At 47.9% G+C, this 19,460-nt stretch overlaps 1 protein-coding gene across 1 annotated transcript in view; it reads left to right on the plus strand.

Annotated features, from left to right (window-relative positions):
- Vsig10 (V-set and immunoglobulin domain containing 10) overlaps positions 1-17,324 on the plus strand; it is a 32,677-nt gene extending 15,353 nt beyond the window's left edge. Inside the window, exons 3-9 of the mRNA XM_027949105.2 lie at positions 1,766-2,065; positions 3,964-4,233; positions 7,340-7,633; positions 10,423-10,533; positions 11,062-11,077; positions 12,951-13,168; positions 14,632-17,324. Coding sequence (XP_027804906.2) covers positions 1,766-2,065; positions 3,964-4,233; positions 7,340-7,633; positions 10,423-10,533; positions 11,062-11,077; positions 12,951-13,168; positions 14,632-14,687 — 1,265 coding nt within the window. The 3' untranslated portion in view covers positions 14,688-17,324. The remainder of the gene's footprint in view (positions 1-1,765; positions 2,066-3,963; positions 4,234-7,339; positions 7,634-10,422; positions 10,534-11,061; positions 11,078-12,950; positions 13,169-14,631) is intronic.
- The last annotated feature ends 2,136 nt before the right edge of the window (positions 17,325-19,460 follow it).

Below are 19,460 nucleotides of genomic sequence, written 5' to 3' on the forward strand. Positions count from 1 at the left end.
GTCTCGCTAAGCTGCTTAGGGCCTCACTAAGTTGCTAAGGCTGGCCTCCAACTTACCATCCTCCTGCCTCAGCCTCCCAAGTGGCTGGGATTACAGGCGTGTGCCATTATGCCCAGCCAGCCCCAGCCTGACAAGCATATTGTCAAGAGTGCTGTCCTTGCAGACCCACCATTTCTATAGTCACACAGTGGCCTCAGGGAAACAGGATGTGCTAAAGTAGGCGCTTGCTCTGAGGGGCTCTCTCTGTGGGAAAACCTCCCACAAGTTTCTCACTGGCCTAGTTCTGCTCAGAATTCTACAACCGTAGATTTATTCCTTTGTCAAGTTGCCCTTTCTGGAATGTTCTTTTTAAAAGATACTGTCTCTGGGAGAGGGAGCACATGATGTTATTTTGGTACGAGCAACTGTTAGATACCATCTTTTTAAAAATTTTCTAATTGACAAATAATTCTAGGTCTCTGCAGATGAGCCACCTCCATCTTCCTCTTCCCCTCCTTCTTCTTTTTTCCTTTTGATGCCGGGGATGGAACCCTGGGCCTCCCACATGCTGGGCACTTGCTCCACCACGGGGCTACCCTCCAGGTGGCAGACCTTCTTTCCATCAAAGGGTCCGTCTTAGGTGCCCTGGGCACGGCAGCAGGCAGCATTTCCAGGGAAAAGAAAGAGATTCAGAAACGTGAGGGGGACCCCGACAAGACCTGGCAGCTTTTCCAGTGCTCCCCACAGGCCACTCTCTTCTGCGTCCTCCACCGTGCTCGCTCACTCAACGGGCACAATGCTGTGGCATCGATATCGCCATCACCCCCTTTTACAGATGGGGAAACGGAGGCTGAGAGAGGGCAAGTCGTTGGCCCAAAGCCACACAGCTAGTGAGTGAGGTTTCAAGTTAGGCTTGGAACCAACGTTGCTTTCTTTTCCGTGTGGTACTCAGGGAGTCCCCAAAGCCACCCCCAGTAGAACTCACAGAACTCAGTGTGTAGAATGACTTGTCACCGTGGAAGAATACAAAGTGGCATTAGGAGAGGGGGAAGCACGTGACATGAAAACCAGGGACTCCAGGCAAGAGCTTCCACCTCTCCTAACAGAGTGGCGCAGGATACTCTTCCATCCTGACATGCGTCAGATGCCCACCAGATGATCTCCCTGGAGCCCCAGGGCCCAGGGATTTTTAGTGGGGGCTGGTCTGCCTACCCTGCACCCAAATCCCAGAGTCCCAGAGGGAGACCAGGTGTTCAGCAGAGCCCCGTTGTACTGTGGAAGCTGAGCTCAGGGATGGGTGGGTCCCTGGGACCCTCTCACATCCAGGTTCCGGACTCAGCCAGGCCAGCCCAGCCAACAGTGTGGCAGGGAGCAGCCAGGCTTTGTGTGTTAATTCTTTTCTGCACAGCTATCCTTCCCACGTGCTGTGATTTTTTTTTAAAGGGATACAATTTATATTTTTCTTCTTTGTCTAAGGGCTTATTCTGCCAATAACTCTCACAGTCATCCAGGATTAAATGAGAGTGTCATTTGCTACATTGTCAATATTCGGTAGATACTGGCTTCTCCTCTGCCCTGTGGCACACACCCGTAATCCCAGCTCCTCAGGAGGCTGGAGCAGGAGGATTGCAAGTTCAAAGCCAGCCTAGGCAATTTAGCATGACCCCCAACTCAAGGAAAACACCTGGAATCTAGTAGCGGATCACTTCTGTGTCTGTTAGAGCCTGCCAGGAGCTCAACCACATGCTCAGTGATGCCTGCCTTCCTTGTCCTCCTGTCACCCCAGGTGGCCCCTATCAGATCGAGGTCAACATCTCTGCTGCTGGCATCCTCCCCAACGGCACCCTCTACACTGCCAAGGGCTCCCAGGTGGACTTCAGCTGCAGCAGCGGCTCCCAGCCTCCGCCCGAGGTCGAGTGGTCCTTTAGCACCCCTGTCAGGTCGGAGTCCTTGGGAACAAACCTGACGGTCAACTGCTTCACGCTCTTGCTGATGTCACAAAACCTCCAAGGGAACTACACCTGTGTGGCCAAGAACCTGCTCAGCGGGAGACAGCGAGAGGTGACCACGGAGCTCCTGGTCTACTGTGCGTAAGAGTCCCCACCCTCTGTGACAGCATCTCGTGCCTCCTCCTTTTCTCTGTGCAGCGTTCCTCGCCTGCTGGGTGGGTCCTGATGGTCTCTGTGGGTCTCTCAATACACACCTTTGCCCTTGGGGCTGCTGCTGTCACATGGGGAGTTACCCCTTCTGAATGCTTGCCCCTAACCAGGGATGCAGGAGAGTCCCTGCAAGCCACAGAAGGGACAGTGCTGAGCTGTGGGCAATCTTTTTTCTTCTTCTTTTTTAACAGTGCATTTTAAAATGTATGACACATTGGCACGTAATACATTCACAGTGTTCTGCAGCCATCCGCCTAGTTTTGTGTCAGCTCCCCACCACTGTGACGAATTCCTGGGATAAGCAACTTATGAAGAGGAAAGGTTGATTTTTGGAGGTGTTGGTCCATGGCCGATGGGCCCCTGTTGTTTGGGCCTGGGGAGGTGCAGTCTATCATGGTGGGAGCCTGTAGTAGAGGAGGACTCTACTTCCTGGCAGCAGGAAGGGGAAGGGCCTAAAGCCTCCCACTAGGTGCTACCTCTTAAAGTGTCCCCTGCCTCCCAGTAGCCCCCAGGCTCCCTGTTAGGAACCAGCAGTTGGGAGTCTTCATTTTGGAGATGGGGATCCACCAACCCGACAGTCCTGTACACAAATATCATGGATGCAAACCACTGCAGAGATACCGGGGACACTCATAACCCGTGCCAATGAAGGGGAATGTCGGGACAGGAAATGAGAGGCTTTTTATTTTGTATTTTTATGATGCTGGGGATTGAACCCAGGGCCTTGTGCATGTGAGGCAAGCACTTTGCCAACTGAGCTACATCCCCAACCCCTATCCAGAGCTTTTAGAGGTCTCCATGTTCTCTGTTATTAATGACATTTATAGTATATAATTTTGTAGGAATCACAGGTGAGCATAAAGAAGAAAATAATCATCTAAAGTATTATTTTGGTACATTTCCAATAATTTTTCTTGTAGATGTTACATGTCTATTAATAAAAGAATATAAAAATCCAAAATTCTTATTTCTTATTTATGTTGGTACCAGGGATTGAACTCAGGCCATTTCCCTAGCCCTATTTTGTATTTTATTAGAGACAGGGTCTCACTGAGTTGCTTAATGCCTTGATAAATTGTTGAGGCTGGCTTTGAACTCGCAATCCTCCTGCCTCTGCTTCCTGAGCCTCAGGGATTACATCAGGCACCACCATGCCTGGTCCTCTTATTTATTTTTTTGTACTGAGGATTGAACCCAGGGTGCTTTACCACTGACCTACATCCCCCGTCCTATCTTTTTTTTTAAATTTAAAGACAGAGTTTTGCTAAGTTGCCAAGGACTGCTGGCCTCAAACTTGTGATCCTCCTGCCTTGGCCTCCTGGGTAGTGGGCACCATTATGCTCAGCTTCAAATTTTTTTTTCTGTTTATTTATATAACAAAATCTACAACAATGCATAACAAATATACATATTGACTCTATATGCTAATTAATAAGTCTCTACCAGCGACTTCATGTCCTTCATTTTCCCTTGGCCAGAGGCAACCGCTATCAGTGCCTAGGACCAGCTCATCCAGGAGAACTTTGGTGATCATGGACATGCTCTGCTTGTGGCTCAGCTCTTTGTCACCTGTGGTTAATTGTAATCCACATTGTAATTTTGTGTAATTAATTTACATTTAAATAGCCATACATGGCTGGAGAGAAATGCAAAGATGAATGAGACCCAGGTCCTCAAAGATTTAATACAGGCACCAATTCGTGCTCTGTGCTATTTCAGGGTAGACTCACTGGAGTTGGTGCCTCTCAGAGGCCCTGGCTCTGGAGCTCCTAGTGCCTGCCCCGCCGCTACTGCGATTCAGTCCTCACTCCCTTGTGTTTTGCAGGGCCCCCTCCGTCAGCTCCTCAGTGCTCGGCAGAGATGCCGTCAGGATCGTCAGGATCGTTGGCACTGAATCTCACCTGCCACTGGGATGGGGGATACCCTAACCCTAACTTCCTGTGGACAGAAGAGCCAGGAGGGGCCATCGTGGGGGAGTCAGAGCTGGGGATGGAGCTGCTGAACCTGTCCCAGCTGTCGGATGGCAAGAAGTTCAAGTGCGTTGGGAGCCACATAATGGGGCCAGAGTCCGGAGCCAGCTGTGTGGTACAGATCCGTGAGTCTGGCTTGCTGTGTCTGGGGCTGGCCTTCACCCGCCTTCCTTTCTTCTGAGAGAATCCTTTGGAAGTAGTTCTGGGAAAGAAATCCCAGTGGGTCAGAGTGAACGGATTCCTTCCTTTTCTTCCCTCCTTGCACTTTATGCTTCCTTCCTTCCAAGCTCTAGAGATGCCTGGTTAAGACTCTTGGTTCTAGTTGAAGCTGATTTTCACTAGACAGATCTCATTGAGCCCCTGCTGAGCCAGGCATAGTTACTACTCGCTGAAGATGGAGAGTTTGAAGGAGACAGTCAAGGCTCATTAGTTCTCTCTTATGTAACAAGTTACCCCCAAACTTAGTGGCTTAAGACAATAAGGTCCATTTGTCATCTCATGACTTCTGTGGGTCAGTGATAGGGTTGTTTATCTCATCTCCATAATGGTGAGGTCTCAGCTAGAAGCTGGAAGGTTAGGGAGCTGAAATCATGGGATAGATGCACTTACAGGTTTTTTTTATTCACAGGCCTAGCAAGTTGTATCCTCTCCATGTGGGACTCTCCTCAAGGATGCTTGAGTGCCTCCCAACATGGTGGCCGCTTCCCCCAGAGCCAGTGATCCAAAAAGCTTCCTTGTTTACCAGGTTGCCCTAGGAGATACCCGGCAGCCCTTCTGAAACAGTGTATTTATTAGAAAAGCTCACTAAGTCAAGCCCACATTTAAGAGGAGTGGGGAGATTTATTAGGCTTCACTTTTGGAAGGGAGGAGTGTCAGAATAAAACCATTCTTCTTAGAGTTTAAATCCTGGGAGGGATAGGGACGAAAGGAAGTCAGGAAGTGCAAAAGCAAGTGGGAGAGGTCTCAGATAGTGACAGTTATGGAAATAAAATGGTATGTGCAGAGAGCCCTATGTAAGAAGGGCCACTTTCCCTTGGTCAGCAGGGAGGTCTCTTGAGGCGGAATCATTTCAGCTGAGAGGACTAGTAAGTGGTTGAAAGGTAACACTGATGTCACCTCAGTGAACATGGCACAGCGTAGCTCCCAAGATGAAGAAAAGTGATGTTTTAGGGGTTCCTGAGGCTCAGATTGATCTCTCTCTCCCAGAGCAAACACTCTACCCCTGAGCTACACTCCCAGCCCTGTTTTACTTCTTAAGAAATGGGGTCTTTCTGTGGTTTCCCAGGTTGGCTCAGCTTCTGGTCTCAAGCAGTCCTCCTGAGGCTGCTGAGTAGCTGGGACTATAGGTACGTGTCTTTGGGCCCAGTTTTAGTGGCAGAGATCTATGCACTGAAGACTCCAGCTCACCTCGGGATAAGCTGCTCTCTTGGCCAGCCCAAGTGTGAAGACCCCAGTATTTCTTCCATGTCTTGGGGATCTCTGAGGGCCCCCACTCCTTCCTCCCCACCTGCCTCACCCACAGCATCCTCCTCTTGGGGTGGGTGGGTGGCAGCTCAGATTTCAGAGGCATGAATACTCCACTTGGCAGAAGTATAGTCAGGTACATGACCTGTGGGGGGGGGGGCTATAGGGAGGGGTCGCCAGGGCATTGTTTAAGGATAAGGGAGCCATTTTTGAGATTTTGGTTTGGGGGCCCTGAAATATAGACAGTATTGCTGAGACTTGTCACTGTTGCTGGTTTTATGACCCTGAAGGAGATCTGGGGTAACCACAGAGAGGGGAGATGGGATTCAGAAACCTGACCGTGGACCCAGGGAGGAGAGCTCACATGCGAGTGTCCCAAGCAGACCCAGCGGGGGATTTCCTTCTGTTGACCTGACGTTGAGAGGGAGGCATTAGGCCATCCCAGCCTCCCTGGCCCTTTCCCTCTTCTTCCTTTCCTTCTCCCCAGGAAGCAGCTGTGGAACCCTGGACTCTTCCTGGGAGCAGCTGCTGAGGGGAGCTTGCCTTCCCCCTCCATGGCAGGAGGCCAGAGGGCCACTCTGGCCTTCAGATGCCGGAAGTTTGGACTTAATAAAACCCCCAGGGGAATCTGCTACCTCCCCCGGAGGTGTGCATTTTGAGGACAATCTTCTTGTTCAGAGAACACAAAGGGGTCACTGTCACAGCCCTCCTAGCTCCCCAAATAGGACCCAAAGCCACAAGACTGACATGTTCTAAGTTCTTTAGGGCAGATGTCTGTGTCCTGACCTCTAAAACCTATGAATGTTGTCTTACATTGCAAAAGGGACTTTGCTGATGTGGTTAAGGGTGTGGGTGGTGTCATTCTGGATTATCAAGATGGGTCCAAAATAATGTCCAGGATCCTTATGAGAAGGAGGCCGGAGGTCAGAGTCAGTAGTAGGTGATGTGATCCCAGAAGCAAGAGCTTGGTGTAAGTCAAGGAAGGGGCCACGAGCCAAGGAGTGTGGGCAGAGCCTCGAGAAAGTAAAAAAAAAAAAGCTAGGAAATCAATCTCAGAGCTTCCAGAAAGGACCAGCCCTGCCAACACCTTGATCTTAGCCCTATGAGATAATTTCAGACTTCTGACCTCCAGAACTCAGGAGATTCATTTGTTTTAAGCCACTAAGTTAGTAGCAATATGTCACATCAACAATAGGAAACAAATACAGTTGCCCATTCTCTTGAACAGCCTCACTGGACTGCATGTCCATGTTGGGTATGATGAGTGTAGTTATTTTGCAGAGACGCCCACAGTGTAGAAATAAGATTATACGAGGCTTACAAGGCTTGGGTTCCAGGCTCACCCAGAGTCACCAGCTTCTGTTCTGCCTAAAAGCTTTCCAGGTTTTAGCACCAAAACCCTCATATTCCAGGAACCTTCCCAGTCCTGAGCAAATTGGGACAGTTGGTTGCTCTTATATCTTAGCTATGTCTCTTATTTCATCGTGTGACTTTGAGCTTAACTCTGGCTGGGCCTCGGTTTCCTTATCTGCAGAATGGGGGTGATTCCAGGTTGTATGGGAGTGAGTTGGGTAATATCCGTAACCGCTCCTGGTGACTCCTCAGTGAATGTCGGCTGGTCCTATTCTGTCAGACCAGGTGTGATGCCCACCTCCTGGAGACGCTTCATCAGGAGGAAGTCATAGGAATGATTCAATCGAAGGAACTCAGGCCATGGCTCGAGTGTCCTTAAACATTTCTCTTTCTCTACCTTCTTCTGGTCACCAGGGGGTCCCTCCGTTTTCTCTGAGCCCATGAAAACTTGCTTTCTGGGGGGCAATGTGACGCTCACCTGCCAGGTGACGGGCGCCTACCCCTTTGCCAAGATCCAGTGGCTGAGGAACCTCACGCAGCCCGAGGTGGTCATCCAGCCCGACAGCCACTACCTCATTGCCCAGAACGGCCAGAGCTCCTCCCTCACTGTGCACAACTGCTCCCAGGACCTGGACCAAGGCTACTACGTGTGCCGGGCTGAGAACCCTGTGGGGGTGCGCGAGGTGGACATCTGGCTGAGCGTGAAAGGTGAGTACTGGGACTGGCCCCCGGGGAAGAGGGCCGCACCAGCACGGGGACAGCCTGGGACCTCCCTGCATATGGCCACTGTTGATGGGAGACAGCATACCTCCTGCCTGTGGCTTTGCAAGGGGGCTGGGGGAAACGATTGTCCAGGAACATTCGCTTAGGCAGCAAGATTATATCATCTCTCGCAACACCACAGGACGTGGGTACCCAGTGTGTGTCAGTCGGAAAGCAGGACAGCCAAATGAACAGCCGAGAGGCGACTGTCCCACTTAAGGTACAAGGGCAGTGTCGAGACTGGTGAAGTCACCTGTAAGGTCATGGGACTGGGTTCAGAAGCAATGGGACCAAAAACACACCGAAACTTGAATTTCAGAAAAACAAGGAATATTTTTAAAGTATACATCTGTAAACATCGCATAGAACATACTTGTGCTAAAAAGTACTTTTTTCATCTGAAATCCAAATTTCATAGGGCATCCTGTATTTTATCTGCAACCCCACTTTGAAGCCCCTTCCCAATCTTATTTTTTTTATTTTTTATTTTTTGAGGGGGGGGGAGAGAGAGAAAGAGAGAGAGAGAGAGATTTTTAATATTTATTTTTTAGTTTTCGGTGGACACAACATCTTTATTTTATTTTTATGTGGTGCTGAGGATCGAACACAGTGCCCTGCGCATGCCAGGCGAGCACACTACCGCTTGAGCCACATCCCCAGCCCCCCCAATCTTATTTAAAAGACAAAGCAAACAACAACAACAAAAAACCACTTTACTACCTTAGATACCTGTGTTAGTTAGCCTTGTGTTGCTGTGGCAAAATACCCGAGATACACAACTTGAGAGTAGGAAGGATTTATTTTGGCTAATGGTTTTGGTCCATGATCATTTGGCCTCATCATTTTGGGGAGATATTTAAGATCCAAACCGTAACGGTACACATTTCCAAATATTTTTGTTTTGAGAGTCAAAAAATGGTTGTTATGGCTACATACCTTATAAAACTATGGAGCTAGTAAAAAGACCAGTAGTTGCCAAGGGTTGGTGAAGGAGGGGGTTGGATGGACACAGAGCATTTTAGGTTAGTGGGAATCTTTATGATAAATAAGGATGGACACTTCTCATTATGCATCTATCCAAACCCATAGAATGTAGAACACCAAGAGGGAGCCCCAGTGTAAACCACGGTGTCTTGGTGTAGGTTCATCAGTTGTGAAAAAGTACTGCTCAAGTTGGGGTGGTGCTGATAGTGCGGGGTGGGGGGGTTGTTTGTGGGGGGATGGGATGTGTGGGAATTCTCTCTACTTTCTGCTCATCTTGCTATGAACCTAAAACTGCTCCAATATTTTTCTTTAAAGAAAAGGTTCTCCTGTCCCCCCTGATACACACACACACACACACACACACACACACACATATACATTTCTTTCTATTTTTTTTGTGACTTGCTTTTTTCCCTCCCCCTCTTGTTTCTAGGATTTATTCATGCTGATGGTTGTAATCATACTTCATTCTTTTTTACCACTGTATAATGTTCCATTGTGTCATCATTCCACACTATCATTCATTTTTTGGTTTTTGTTGTTGTTCTTGTTATGATAGTTTTGCTGTGAATGTCTTTTACTTAGTTCATATACATGTATATGAGGTACCCAGGCAGATATTTCTCTAGGACATGTAAAGGGTTTATAGGGTACATGCACTTTTATATTTATGAGATAATGCCCAATTATTTTCCAAAGTGGTTGTTCCAGTTTCCGTTCCCTCTAGCAGTTTATAAGAGCATTGACTTGTTCTGCGTTTTACCAGCAGATTTGTGATTTTTGCCCAGCTAGTGTGTGAAAACTGGGACCTCGTTGTGGTTCTCACTTGAATTTTCCTGATTACTAAGAAGGTTTTGAGCCTTATCTTATGTGTATTAGCTATTTGTGTTTCTTCTGGTAAGGAGATATGTGTATCTTGACATTGTTTTCTTACAGATGTAAGAGTTCTTTAGAAATTTCTCTTACTGATTCCTTGTTAGTTTTACATGTTACGGACATCTCCTTTTAGTTTGTTGTCTCTTCCATTTTATGATTTCCTTTGATTAACAGAATGTCCTCACTTTAATGTAGTTGACTTTATGAAACTTTTCGAATATCATTAGTAATTTTTATGTCTTAAGAATTGACATATTCTTAAAGATATCCTTCCCTATCCCAGAGTCATAAAGACATTCTCCTGTATTCTCTGCTAAGAGTTGTAACATTCTGCCTTTCACAGTTAAATCTCTAGTGACCATGGAATTGATTTTCGGGAATGGTGTGAGGTAGGGATCATGTTTCTTTCTTTGTTTTTTTTCCCCCTCTCCCAGTTATCCAAATGGATAACCATTTGTTCTACCACCATTTCTTGAACTGTGATTCCTCTGCTCACTGTTCTGTTATGCATCCAGTGTCTCTGTATGTGCGGGCAGATGCCTAGACTCTCCATGCTGTTCCATTGATCACTGTGTTTACCACGGCACTGATAATGCACACCCTCACCATGTCTTGAACACAGCCTTGATGTCTGGTTGGCACAGAGATTTTAACTTCTTAGCATTCTTTCATATCATGTGCTTCGTTTGATTCCCACAAACTCTGAGGTTGGGAGATGAGGTATTCTGATCATATCACAGAGAGGTCATGTGCTTTGCTCAAGGTCATGAAAACAGGTAAGATGAGAGCTGGACTTTGGCAGAGAAGGGGAGGTGTTCTTTCCTAGTTGCACACGTATCAAGCTGAAGAGTCAGTAGTGTGCTTTGTCTTTACAGAGCCTCTGAACATCGGGGGCATTGTGGGAACCATCGTCAGCCTCCTCCTGCTGGGACTGGCCATTGTCTCAGGGCTCATGTTGTATTATAGCCCCATGTTCTGCTGGAAAGGTAAGGACTTCTTGGGTCTCTTTGGTTCTCTCTCTCTTTTTTTTTTCTCCATACCAGGGATTGAACTCAGGGGCAGCCAACCACTGAGCCACACCCCAACCCTAGTTTGTATTTATTAGAGACAGGGTCTCACTGAGTTGCTTAGTACCTTACTGTTGCCGAGGCTGGCTTTGAACTCGCAATCCTCCTGCCTCAGCCTCCCCGGTGGCTGGTATTACAGGTGTGCACCTCCACACCTTGCCTTTCAGGCTTCTTAAATAATTGTAGGTTGGGGAAGGAGGCCCTGTGACACTCCGACCCTCCTGAAGTCCCATTGTATAGATATCTTCATTGGGTCAAGATGCACAGTAATGAGGCACCTAAGTTCCATCCCTCAACACCCTGTCGCCTCTCGTGTTGGGTCAACTTCTCATTTGTTTATCTCCCCACCCCTGGTTTATCTTTTGTAAATGTTAGTTTGTTTAATAAATTCTGTGAGACTGCACTGTTGTTACTGGATATTAATTTCTTTTCCCTTTCTTCCTGCAGCAGGAAGCACTTTCAGGTGAGTATTTCTTGTGTCTTCATTGCTGTTTGCTCCCTTTCATAAAGTCAATAGTGGCAGTTCCCGTGGAGGAGCCACCGTGTGCCTGACACTGGACTCGAGCTTCAGGAGGCGTTACCATAAACCCTCTTGTGACCTCTTCGGGGGGTGGTGGCATTTCCACTTTCCTGAGAAGGAGACAGAGGCTCGGGGAAGTGATTCCTCCAGGAGGCACATGGCAGTGTCTGCCTTCTGATCCAGGTCCCATCATGCCCAGCGTCGGTGCGCTTTTACAAAGCCAGACCTCAGGGCTGGGCCCACAGCAGCCCTGTCATGGGAACATGAAGACAGTGTGCACAAATTAGGGGACCAGACACGGGATGATGTCATGAGTCCTGTCATTCATGCATTTGTTTTATTTAGTTTTCTGAAAAGAAATAAAAGGAAGCATAAGATAGTCTTACAGAATGTTCTGGGAGATGAGTTGGAGCATTCCCAGAAGCCTCTTCCCCAGAGGAAACCCCGACAGGGGAAATGTCTCTAAATGGAACATGTGTGTTTCGTTTCCAGAGGTCTTGGGTAGAGCAAAGAACTTGACTCTTCTCTAGGATGTATGGACAATAATACCTCTTTGATGATGGATATTATTGTCTGGAACCATCTTTTGGGGAAACCATTTCCTTTACTGTCCTGCACTTGAGGGCCATTGTCCCAATGAATCTCTCATTCCCAGGCTTATTCTTCACAAGAGGTAGCACTGTGACATTGTGGGAAAGGCTTTGGATGTAGTGGACCTGGGTTCAAATTGCATCTGTGTCATTCCCAAGTCCTGGGCCCATGAAAATTCTTAACCTTCTCTGAGCCTTTTCCCCTCATCTGTTCCACAGAGGAGTTGGGGAGGATGAAACAAGAATATGACACTTCTAGGATTGCAATGGGCCCATGGAACTTACTCTTCCTTTCTTAGGAAATGTGCAGTCTGGTTAGGAAGGCAAAGCTGGTAGTAAGCACTGGGCGTGGACTCCAAATGCATGTGTAGTGCCAGGCTTTACTGGGGAGTCAAATCAAGGAGGACTTGACCTAGGCCTTGAATACTGAGGAGCAGGAGATCTCACTACGTGGAACTGAAATTAGGGCATTTCAGGAGAGATGGCAGCATTTATGTACATGCTGTGTGGGTAACTGAAATGGTAGTGGCCGGGAGAATGCTGTAGTTGGCTTTTGCATTGCTATGGCCAGAATACCCACCAAGAACAATTTAGAGGAGGGAAAGTTCTTTGGGAGCTCGTGGTTTCTGAAGTATCTGTCAATAGATGACTTACTCCTTTGCTCTGGGCCCCAGATGAGGCAGTACATCATGGGAAAAGGGCCTGCAGAGGAAAACTGCTCGGCTCATAGCAGGGTCAGAAAGTGTGTGTGTGTGTGGTAGGGAGGCTCATGGAAGATGCTCCCTTCCAGGGCATGCTCCCTGTGACCCACCTCCTCCAACCATGCCCCACCCGCCTACAGCTACCACCCAGTCATTCAAACTAGGATGCACTGATTAGGCTACGTTTCTCATGATACAATCATTTTACCTCTGAATATTCCTGCATTAACAAGAGCTTTGGTATGTGTGTGTGTGTGTGGGGGGACACTTCATATCCAAACTATAACAGACAGCATGGTACTTGCTCAGGAAGCAGGAACAGAGTAGTAAAGATGCGATCATCTCTAGCAGTCTGTGCCCGCAGCTCTGTGAGGTCAAACCACACCATCATCTCATGACTTGATGGTACTAGGTGCATGAGGACCTTCCCCCCACAGTACTAGGAGTCGCAAAGTGTCTGGTGTTGCCTGTTCATCAAGAAAACTAAGATGTCTTCTTGACTGTTTTTCCTGCTTTGGAAATTAGGGGACAAGACATGGGTGATGTCATGGTATTGGTGGATTCAGAAGAGGAAGAGGAGGATGTGGAAGAGGAAGAGGAGGAGGAGGAGGAAGAGGAGGAGGAGACCAATGAAAGAGAAGAGTTGCCAAAAGAAATGCACAAACATGGCCACATTCACAGAGTGACCGCATTGGTAAATGGGAACTTAGAGCAGATGGGAAACAGACTCCAGGATCTACAAGGTGAGCCCTTTCCTGCTGTGACACGGGGATCTATGCAGTGAGCACCCATAGAGATCTCCAAGGAGCAAGCTTGGTTTTTTTAAAGGCTGGGAAATATAGCAAAAATGTAGTCTAGAACCTGAGAACCTAGTGCAGGCTGAACATTCCAGCCCCCAAATCCAAAATGCAAATGATACCATAGGTGCTGCAATGATACCATAGGTCTGATGGTTCAATGTATACAAATTCTGTTTTGTATACAAAATTATTACAATATAAGATTGCCTTAGACCATGTATAAAAGGAATATATGAAACATAACTTGATTTTGTAATTTTTTTTTGGGGGGGTACTGGGGATTGAACTCAGGGACGCTCAACCACCAAGCTACATCCTCAGCCTTTTTTTGTATTTTATTTAGAGACAGGGTCTCACTGAGTTACTTACTGCCTCACTAAATTGCTGAGGCTGGCTTTGAACTCATGATCCTCTTGCCTCCAGAGCAGCTGGGATTACAGGTCTGTGCCACCACGCCTGGCTAGATTTTTGTATCTTGACTTGGGTTTCATCCTCAAGATACATGAAAATTCCAAAATCTGAAATCTGAAACCCTCCTGGTCCTTAGCATTGTAAGGAATACTCAATATGTATTAATGAACACAGAAATCCAGGTGACAAATGCTCATCAAGGCCTGCTCTGGGAAAGGCACAATATTGGCATTGTTGGATAGAAAAGAAAGACCCACAGTGTCTCTGTGCGGGAGCTTTATAAGACCAGTTGGGATAAACAGATGGAAACGTGGAAAACTGAAACGGAAGCAAGATTTAACCAGTGCTTTCGAACGGCAGGAGAGGAGCTATCACAGGAAGGATCAGATTAATTGCCTGGTGGCCAATGTTTAAAAATTACAGGACCTCAGAGGAGGGTGAGTGCTCGGAGGGCAGTGTCCATCAGGAGCAGCTTTATAGAGGAGGTGAAGGTGGCGCCAAGTCTTTAAGAACAGTGGAATTGGGGCTGGGGATGTGGCTCAAGTGGTAGCGCGCTCGCCTGGCATGCGTGCGGCCCGGGTTCGATCCTCAGCACCACATACAAACAAAGATGTTGTGTCCGCCGAAAACTAAAAAATAAATATTAAAATTCTCTCTCTCTCTCTTAAAAAAAGAAAAAAAAAAGAAAAGAACAGTGGAATCTCAGTAAGAGAAAGGAGGAAGCGGATTTAGGGGAGGCAGGAATCAGGAACATGGTGGGTAAAACATTAGGCAGATCTAGAGGACTTTGAATTAAGAGAACAGGAGAATGAACACCCAGCCCATGAATTCCCATTCCGTGGCTCCTCAGGAAAGAAGAAATCAGGACAGGCATGGAAACAGTCACACTCCAGAGGTTACTCAGTCAGGTCTCTTTTAGAAGAAATCAGGACGGGCATGGAAACAGTCACACTCCAGAGGTTACTCAGTCGGGTCTCTTTTCCCCCCCTGAACAGATGACATCAGTGAGCAACATAGTGACATCATTCAAGAAGAAGACAGGCCAGTCTAAAGAAGAGGACTGGCCATTGCTGTCTGGAAAGTGTGGGAGGCTCTGCGGAGCTCTTCATTCAGCTTTGACCCCACTCGCGCCCTGCCGGAGAGTTTGCGTTACAAACACCCGGGGTCTCCCAGCGGAGAAGAAAAGCAGACACATAGCTTTCCTTCCATTTAAAAAAAAAAAAATTGGTTTAATTTGATGTAAGTTTCCCCAATGATGTAAAAATACTGTGGGAAGGAGCCCTTGGGGAGGTGGGGAGCTGCAGTTGGCATCTGAGGTGCCATTTTTGCTGTCACTCTTGGCCCTGTCCGGGCTGACATACTGTGATAGACAGGGATTTGGAGAGACACACATGAGGGAAGCACTTGGTCTCAGTGCCCTTGGCCATTCCCCCAGCACAAAAGGGAATACATGGGGTGACAGGGAAACTTCCTTGATCGCTGCCCAAGTGAGAAACCAGGCAACGGCAGCTCCCTGAGAAAGGTGACATGTCTGCTACCAAAGCAAGTCAGAGGGAGGTGTTTGGGTCCGACACTCCTGCGCTTCTGCCTGGGCCTTGACTCTCCCATGCTCCATGTGCTTGGCCATGTCTCTTGACCCCTCACGAGCCTCAGTTTTCCTCATTTGTGAAATGGGTGAAGACATTCCTACAGGAGCCAGGCTTGTGGCGAGGCAATCTGGGGTGTCAAAGTGCCTAGGAGGTGCTCAGTAGATATTAGTTACCTTCTAGCCTTCCTTAGTGGAAGAAAAAAACTGTTCACTGTCAATTAGGAGTTGCCGGCAGACACTTTAGTTCTTTGCAGAATGGTTTCCAAGAGGCCATTGTCAGAGGTCAGGGGGATCCTTTTCCCCCTGGAGGTATGATTCTTTACAAAAGAGGTAGGAACTGATAAGAGGAAGTGCCTTTCATTAGAAACTTACATTTTTACAGAGCTTCACATTAAAAGCCTCCTCCTCAGGGATGGACCTAGGATTAGCTTTCAGCTTTTCTCATTCTTCTCTTGCTTTGAAAGGAGGCAAGAGGCACGTTTATTTCCTAAGAGTATCTGGTGATAAGAACTTGGACAAACCCGTCCACCCAGCCCCAGTTTGTCTCCCCACCTCTGTAATGGGAAAACTTGCATCATCTTAATTCTTAAAAATATAAGGAGGATATACTGATCAAAAACACTAAGTTTCAAATGAAAATGACAAGTGATGAGTTTGGGTTGCTAAAGCTTCCAGTAGATCCTTGGGTGGGTTTTCTTTTCTCCCTAATTCCATCCAAATCCCTTGAAGTCAGGGACCATATAAAGGTGCAATGGATGTGTGCTAAACACGGACATCTGACTTGAATTTGTATTCTTTAATGTTGCATATTCTGTTCCAATGGGCAAGACTTCGGGTTAAAAGTGAACTTCTCTTCTCCAGTACCAGAGAGGGAACTGAAACTCCCAAAATGAGAAGCTGGTTTTCTGTAGTAACCTGAAGGTGTGGTTGGGAAAGTCTGTTTTTCTGGAGGAAGAGACTACACTGAGAAAATCACTAGAAATGTGCCCTGTTCCCAACTCAGGACACTGGGGAGTCTGGAGCTAGTGACAATTCATATCTCTCAGAAATAGCTGTGAATTATATTTCCACTTGGTTCATTCCTTTGCTGCATAGTAGCTCTTGGACTGGATCACTCTGTAAAACTGTTGGTGTCATTTTAGAATGAGATGCTCAGGTTGCTTCTGAACTCAATGGAGATTGACTAGTCTCTCTTTTAGTCTTCCATGACTAAATTTAAGAGTCTACTATACAAAGAAAGAAAAAAAAAAAGACAAAAGTTAGGGGGGGAACCACTAGCTAGGAATGCAATGTTTTGCAATATCACTGGGATATTTTCCACAACTTCCTTTTGCCCACACACATAACGATAGGAAATAGTTGAGGGTTTTTCCACTACCAAATGGGAGCTTCAAGGGCTTGGTGCCAAACACTGTGAAGCCCTGACCATCTGAGCTGTGTTGTCACTTATACGGACCCTGTGTTCACATATATACTCGGGGTTAGTTAAAGAGCCCAGGCACTGAAGTTCTTCACATTTCAAGGATGTGTGAAGAATTGGAGCTCTTTTTTCCCTTATAACATGATCCACACCCAAGTTCACAAGCCTGTCAATAGTAGGTTACAGCCTTTGTGTGGCAAAGTCCATGGACTTGAAAAAAATGTTATCTGCATGTATTGTTAATTCAGAGACCATGAGATACTATTTATCAGAACCAGGAAGGTAAACATTCCAGGGCTATTACAATTACATTGCTTTTCCTCAAAAACTGTTGAACACTGGGGAGGGGGCTCTGAAGTCCTGCGGCTTTGATATTAGCTCCATTTCTTACAAGCACATACAGGACCTATAACTGCAGCTGGGAAATACGTGATGGAAAATTTCTATAACCTGTGCACTGAAACCTGGAGAATCATGGTTGCTGGGCAGAATTTATTATGATGCAATAAGTGCCAACATATATTCTCATCATGGGACTGGCTAGAAACTGCTGCAAAGAAAAATAAGCAGATTCCTCTGCATTATTTACGTTTTAATATTTGGTGGGTAAAGTTGGAAGAAATTAGTTATGAGTTTATGGATTTTTTTAAGATTATGGAATAAAGTTATTTTTAAATAAATGTTTCAGCGATTTTTGATTTAGAGCCGACTAGTAAATGTAAAGATTTGATTAAAACCAGTTTGCCAGACTAAAATAAAATTTTTCCCGGCTGTCCTAATATTGGAAACGATATTGTTCCCGTCACTATTTTTATTCTTTTCCATGATTATACATATGGAATACATCAATATATACATTAGCTGGGTACTGTGGGGGCTCCAGAGGTTTAGGCAGGAGGGATCACAAGTTCAAGGCCAGCCTCAGCAATTGAGTGAGACCCTGTTTCAAAATAAAAGGGCTAGGGATGTGGCTCAATGGTAAACTGACCCTGGGTTAAATCCCTAGTCCCCACCCCCCAGAAAAACAACAATAAAGCATTGCTGGGTAAAATCTTCAGGTCCCCAACTCAGAAAAACAAAAATCAACAGTTTTGCTTGCCTATCATTTTATACAGGGCCTTGGGTTCAGTCCCCAACATCTCAAACAAACAAACCAAAAAAAAAAAAAAACCATGAGGACCTGAAGACTCCAGAGAAGTGAGGAATTTGGGAGACAAAGAATGGAGAAGAGAAAATCGAAGAAGAGAAAAATGGCAGAGGTTGGGGAGTGTAGGAAACTGACTGGAGCCATGTTTTTTTTAAAAAGTGGGAGGGTTGAGCAAAGGAGACTGGAGAATAAAATTGGGATCTAAGGAGGCTAGGTGATAGAGAAAATAGGAACCCAGGTAGAGGAGACCAACACTGGGGCTGAGGATAAAAGGGTAGGTTCAGGGTTGGGTGAAAAACGCCCAGCGAAAAGGGGAGGAGGAAAACGGGATCTGGCAAGGCTGAAGTGGGCAGCAAAAAACGGGCAGGCAGCCAAAGAACAAGGTGGATGTGAAGAGAGCGGGGATCCAAAACCGAACTATAGGGTGGAACCAACCACAGGTGTCACCCGGGTGGCCTGAGAAGAAATGGGGCGAAGAGGTGATGCTCCTGAACCTGAGGGCAAAAGGAAGAGGGGTGAACCGGGCTGGGTTCACAAAATAGGCACCGGTAAAATAGCCAAAAACATTAAAACACGAATTAAAAACACGGGAAACAGGGTTGGTTAAAAGGCAAATAAGTTTAAAGACCGGGCGAGAAGGAAAACAGGGAGTAATAGGAAGGAGGGAGACTGACCCAAGTTAACGCTGGAACCGCGGGGGAAACCTGGCGAGAGAACCCGGCAACCTTAAGTGGAGAGCATTTTGGAGACTAAAACTGGCTGGACGCAGTAAGAAACTTCAAGGCCATCAACGACTATTGGGGACAGGGCAAATTAGAAAAGCCATCTTTTCAGTTTCCTTTCCTCACTCCTCCCGGGGCTCCTTAATGTTCCGAGGCGAGCCAACTGACCTCAAAGGGGCAGTGCCTAAGCCTAGGTAGAAAAAAGGCGGACAAGGTGACACTCTCGGGGGAGGGGGCTCAGCTCCTCGCACCTGCTCTTACCCCCCCACCCGCCTCCCGTACCACCCTCGGCCCACTGCTCCGCGACCACTCTATCTCCACTCCGGCCCCTCTTCCCCCACCAGGCCCGCGCCCCGCTTCCGTCCTCCACGCCATTCCGCCTGGGTCCCGCGCCCCACTATCCCGTCGGCATTCCCCAGACCCCGCTCTCCAACTGCCTCTCGCCCCCCACCTCCCCGACGCCCCCGACCCTGCTTCCCCCGGCCTTTCTCTAGCTCTCATCGTCCCCTTTCCCTGCGACCCCCACCCCACGACGCAGGTTTTAGCTAGTTCGTGAGCCCCCCTGCCCGGTTTCTCCGGGTTCGCGAGCCCGACACGCCCGCCCACAGAGCGGGACACGCCCGCGTTCCTCCGCGTCCGACGCCGACCCCTCGCAGCCAGCTCGTTTTACGCGGTCTCGGCTCGGCCCCGCCCCCGGCCCGTTTCCTTCCGCCGCACTCTCGGCCCCGCCCTCGGCCCCGCCCCATCTCCTTCCGCCGCGACTCTCGGCCCCGCCCTGTCTCCTTCCGCCGCGTCCCCACCCCCCGCTGTTACCCGGCCCGCCCCGCCCCCGCGCGTCCCCGCCCGCGCCCGCCGCCATGTGACGGGAAGCAGCTGATGGCCTCTCCGGGTGGCGGCGGGCGCGGCAGCGGCGGGGCCGGGGAGGGGGCCGGGGCCGGGGCCGGGGC

Source organism: Marmota flaviventris, chromosome 1 (assembly GCF_047511675.1).
Source record: "Marmota flaviventris isolate mMarFla1 chromosome 1, mMarFla1.hap1, whole genome shotgun sequence".
Taxonomy (NCBI): Eukaryota; Metazoa; Chordata; class Mammalia; order Rodentia; family Sciuridae; genus Marmota; species Marmota flaviventris.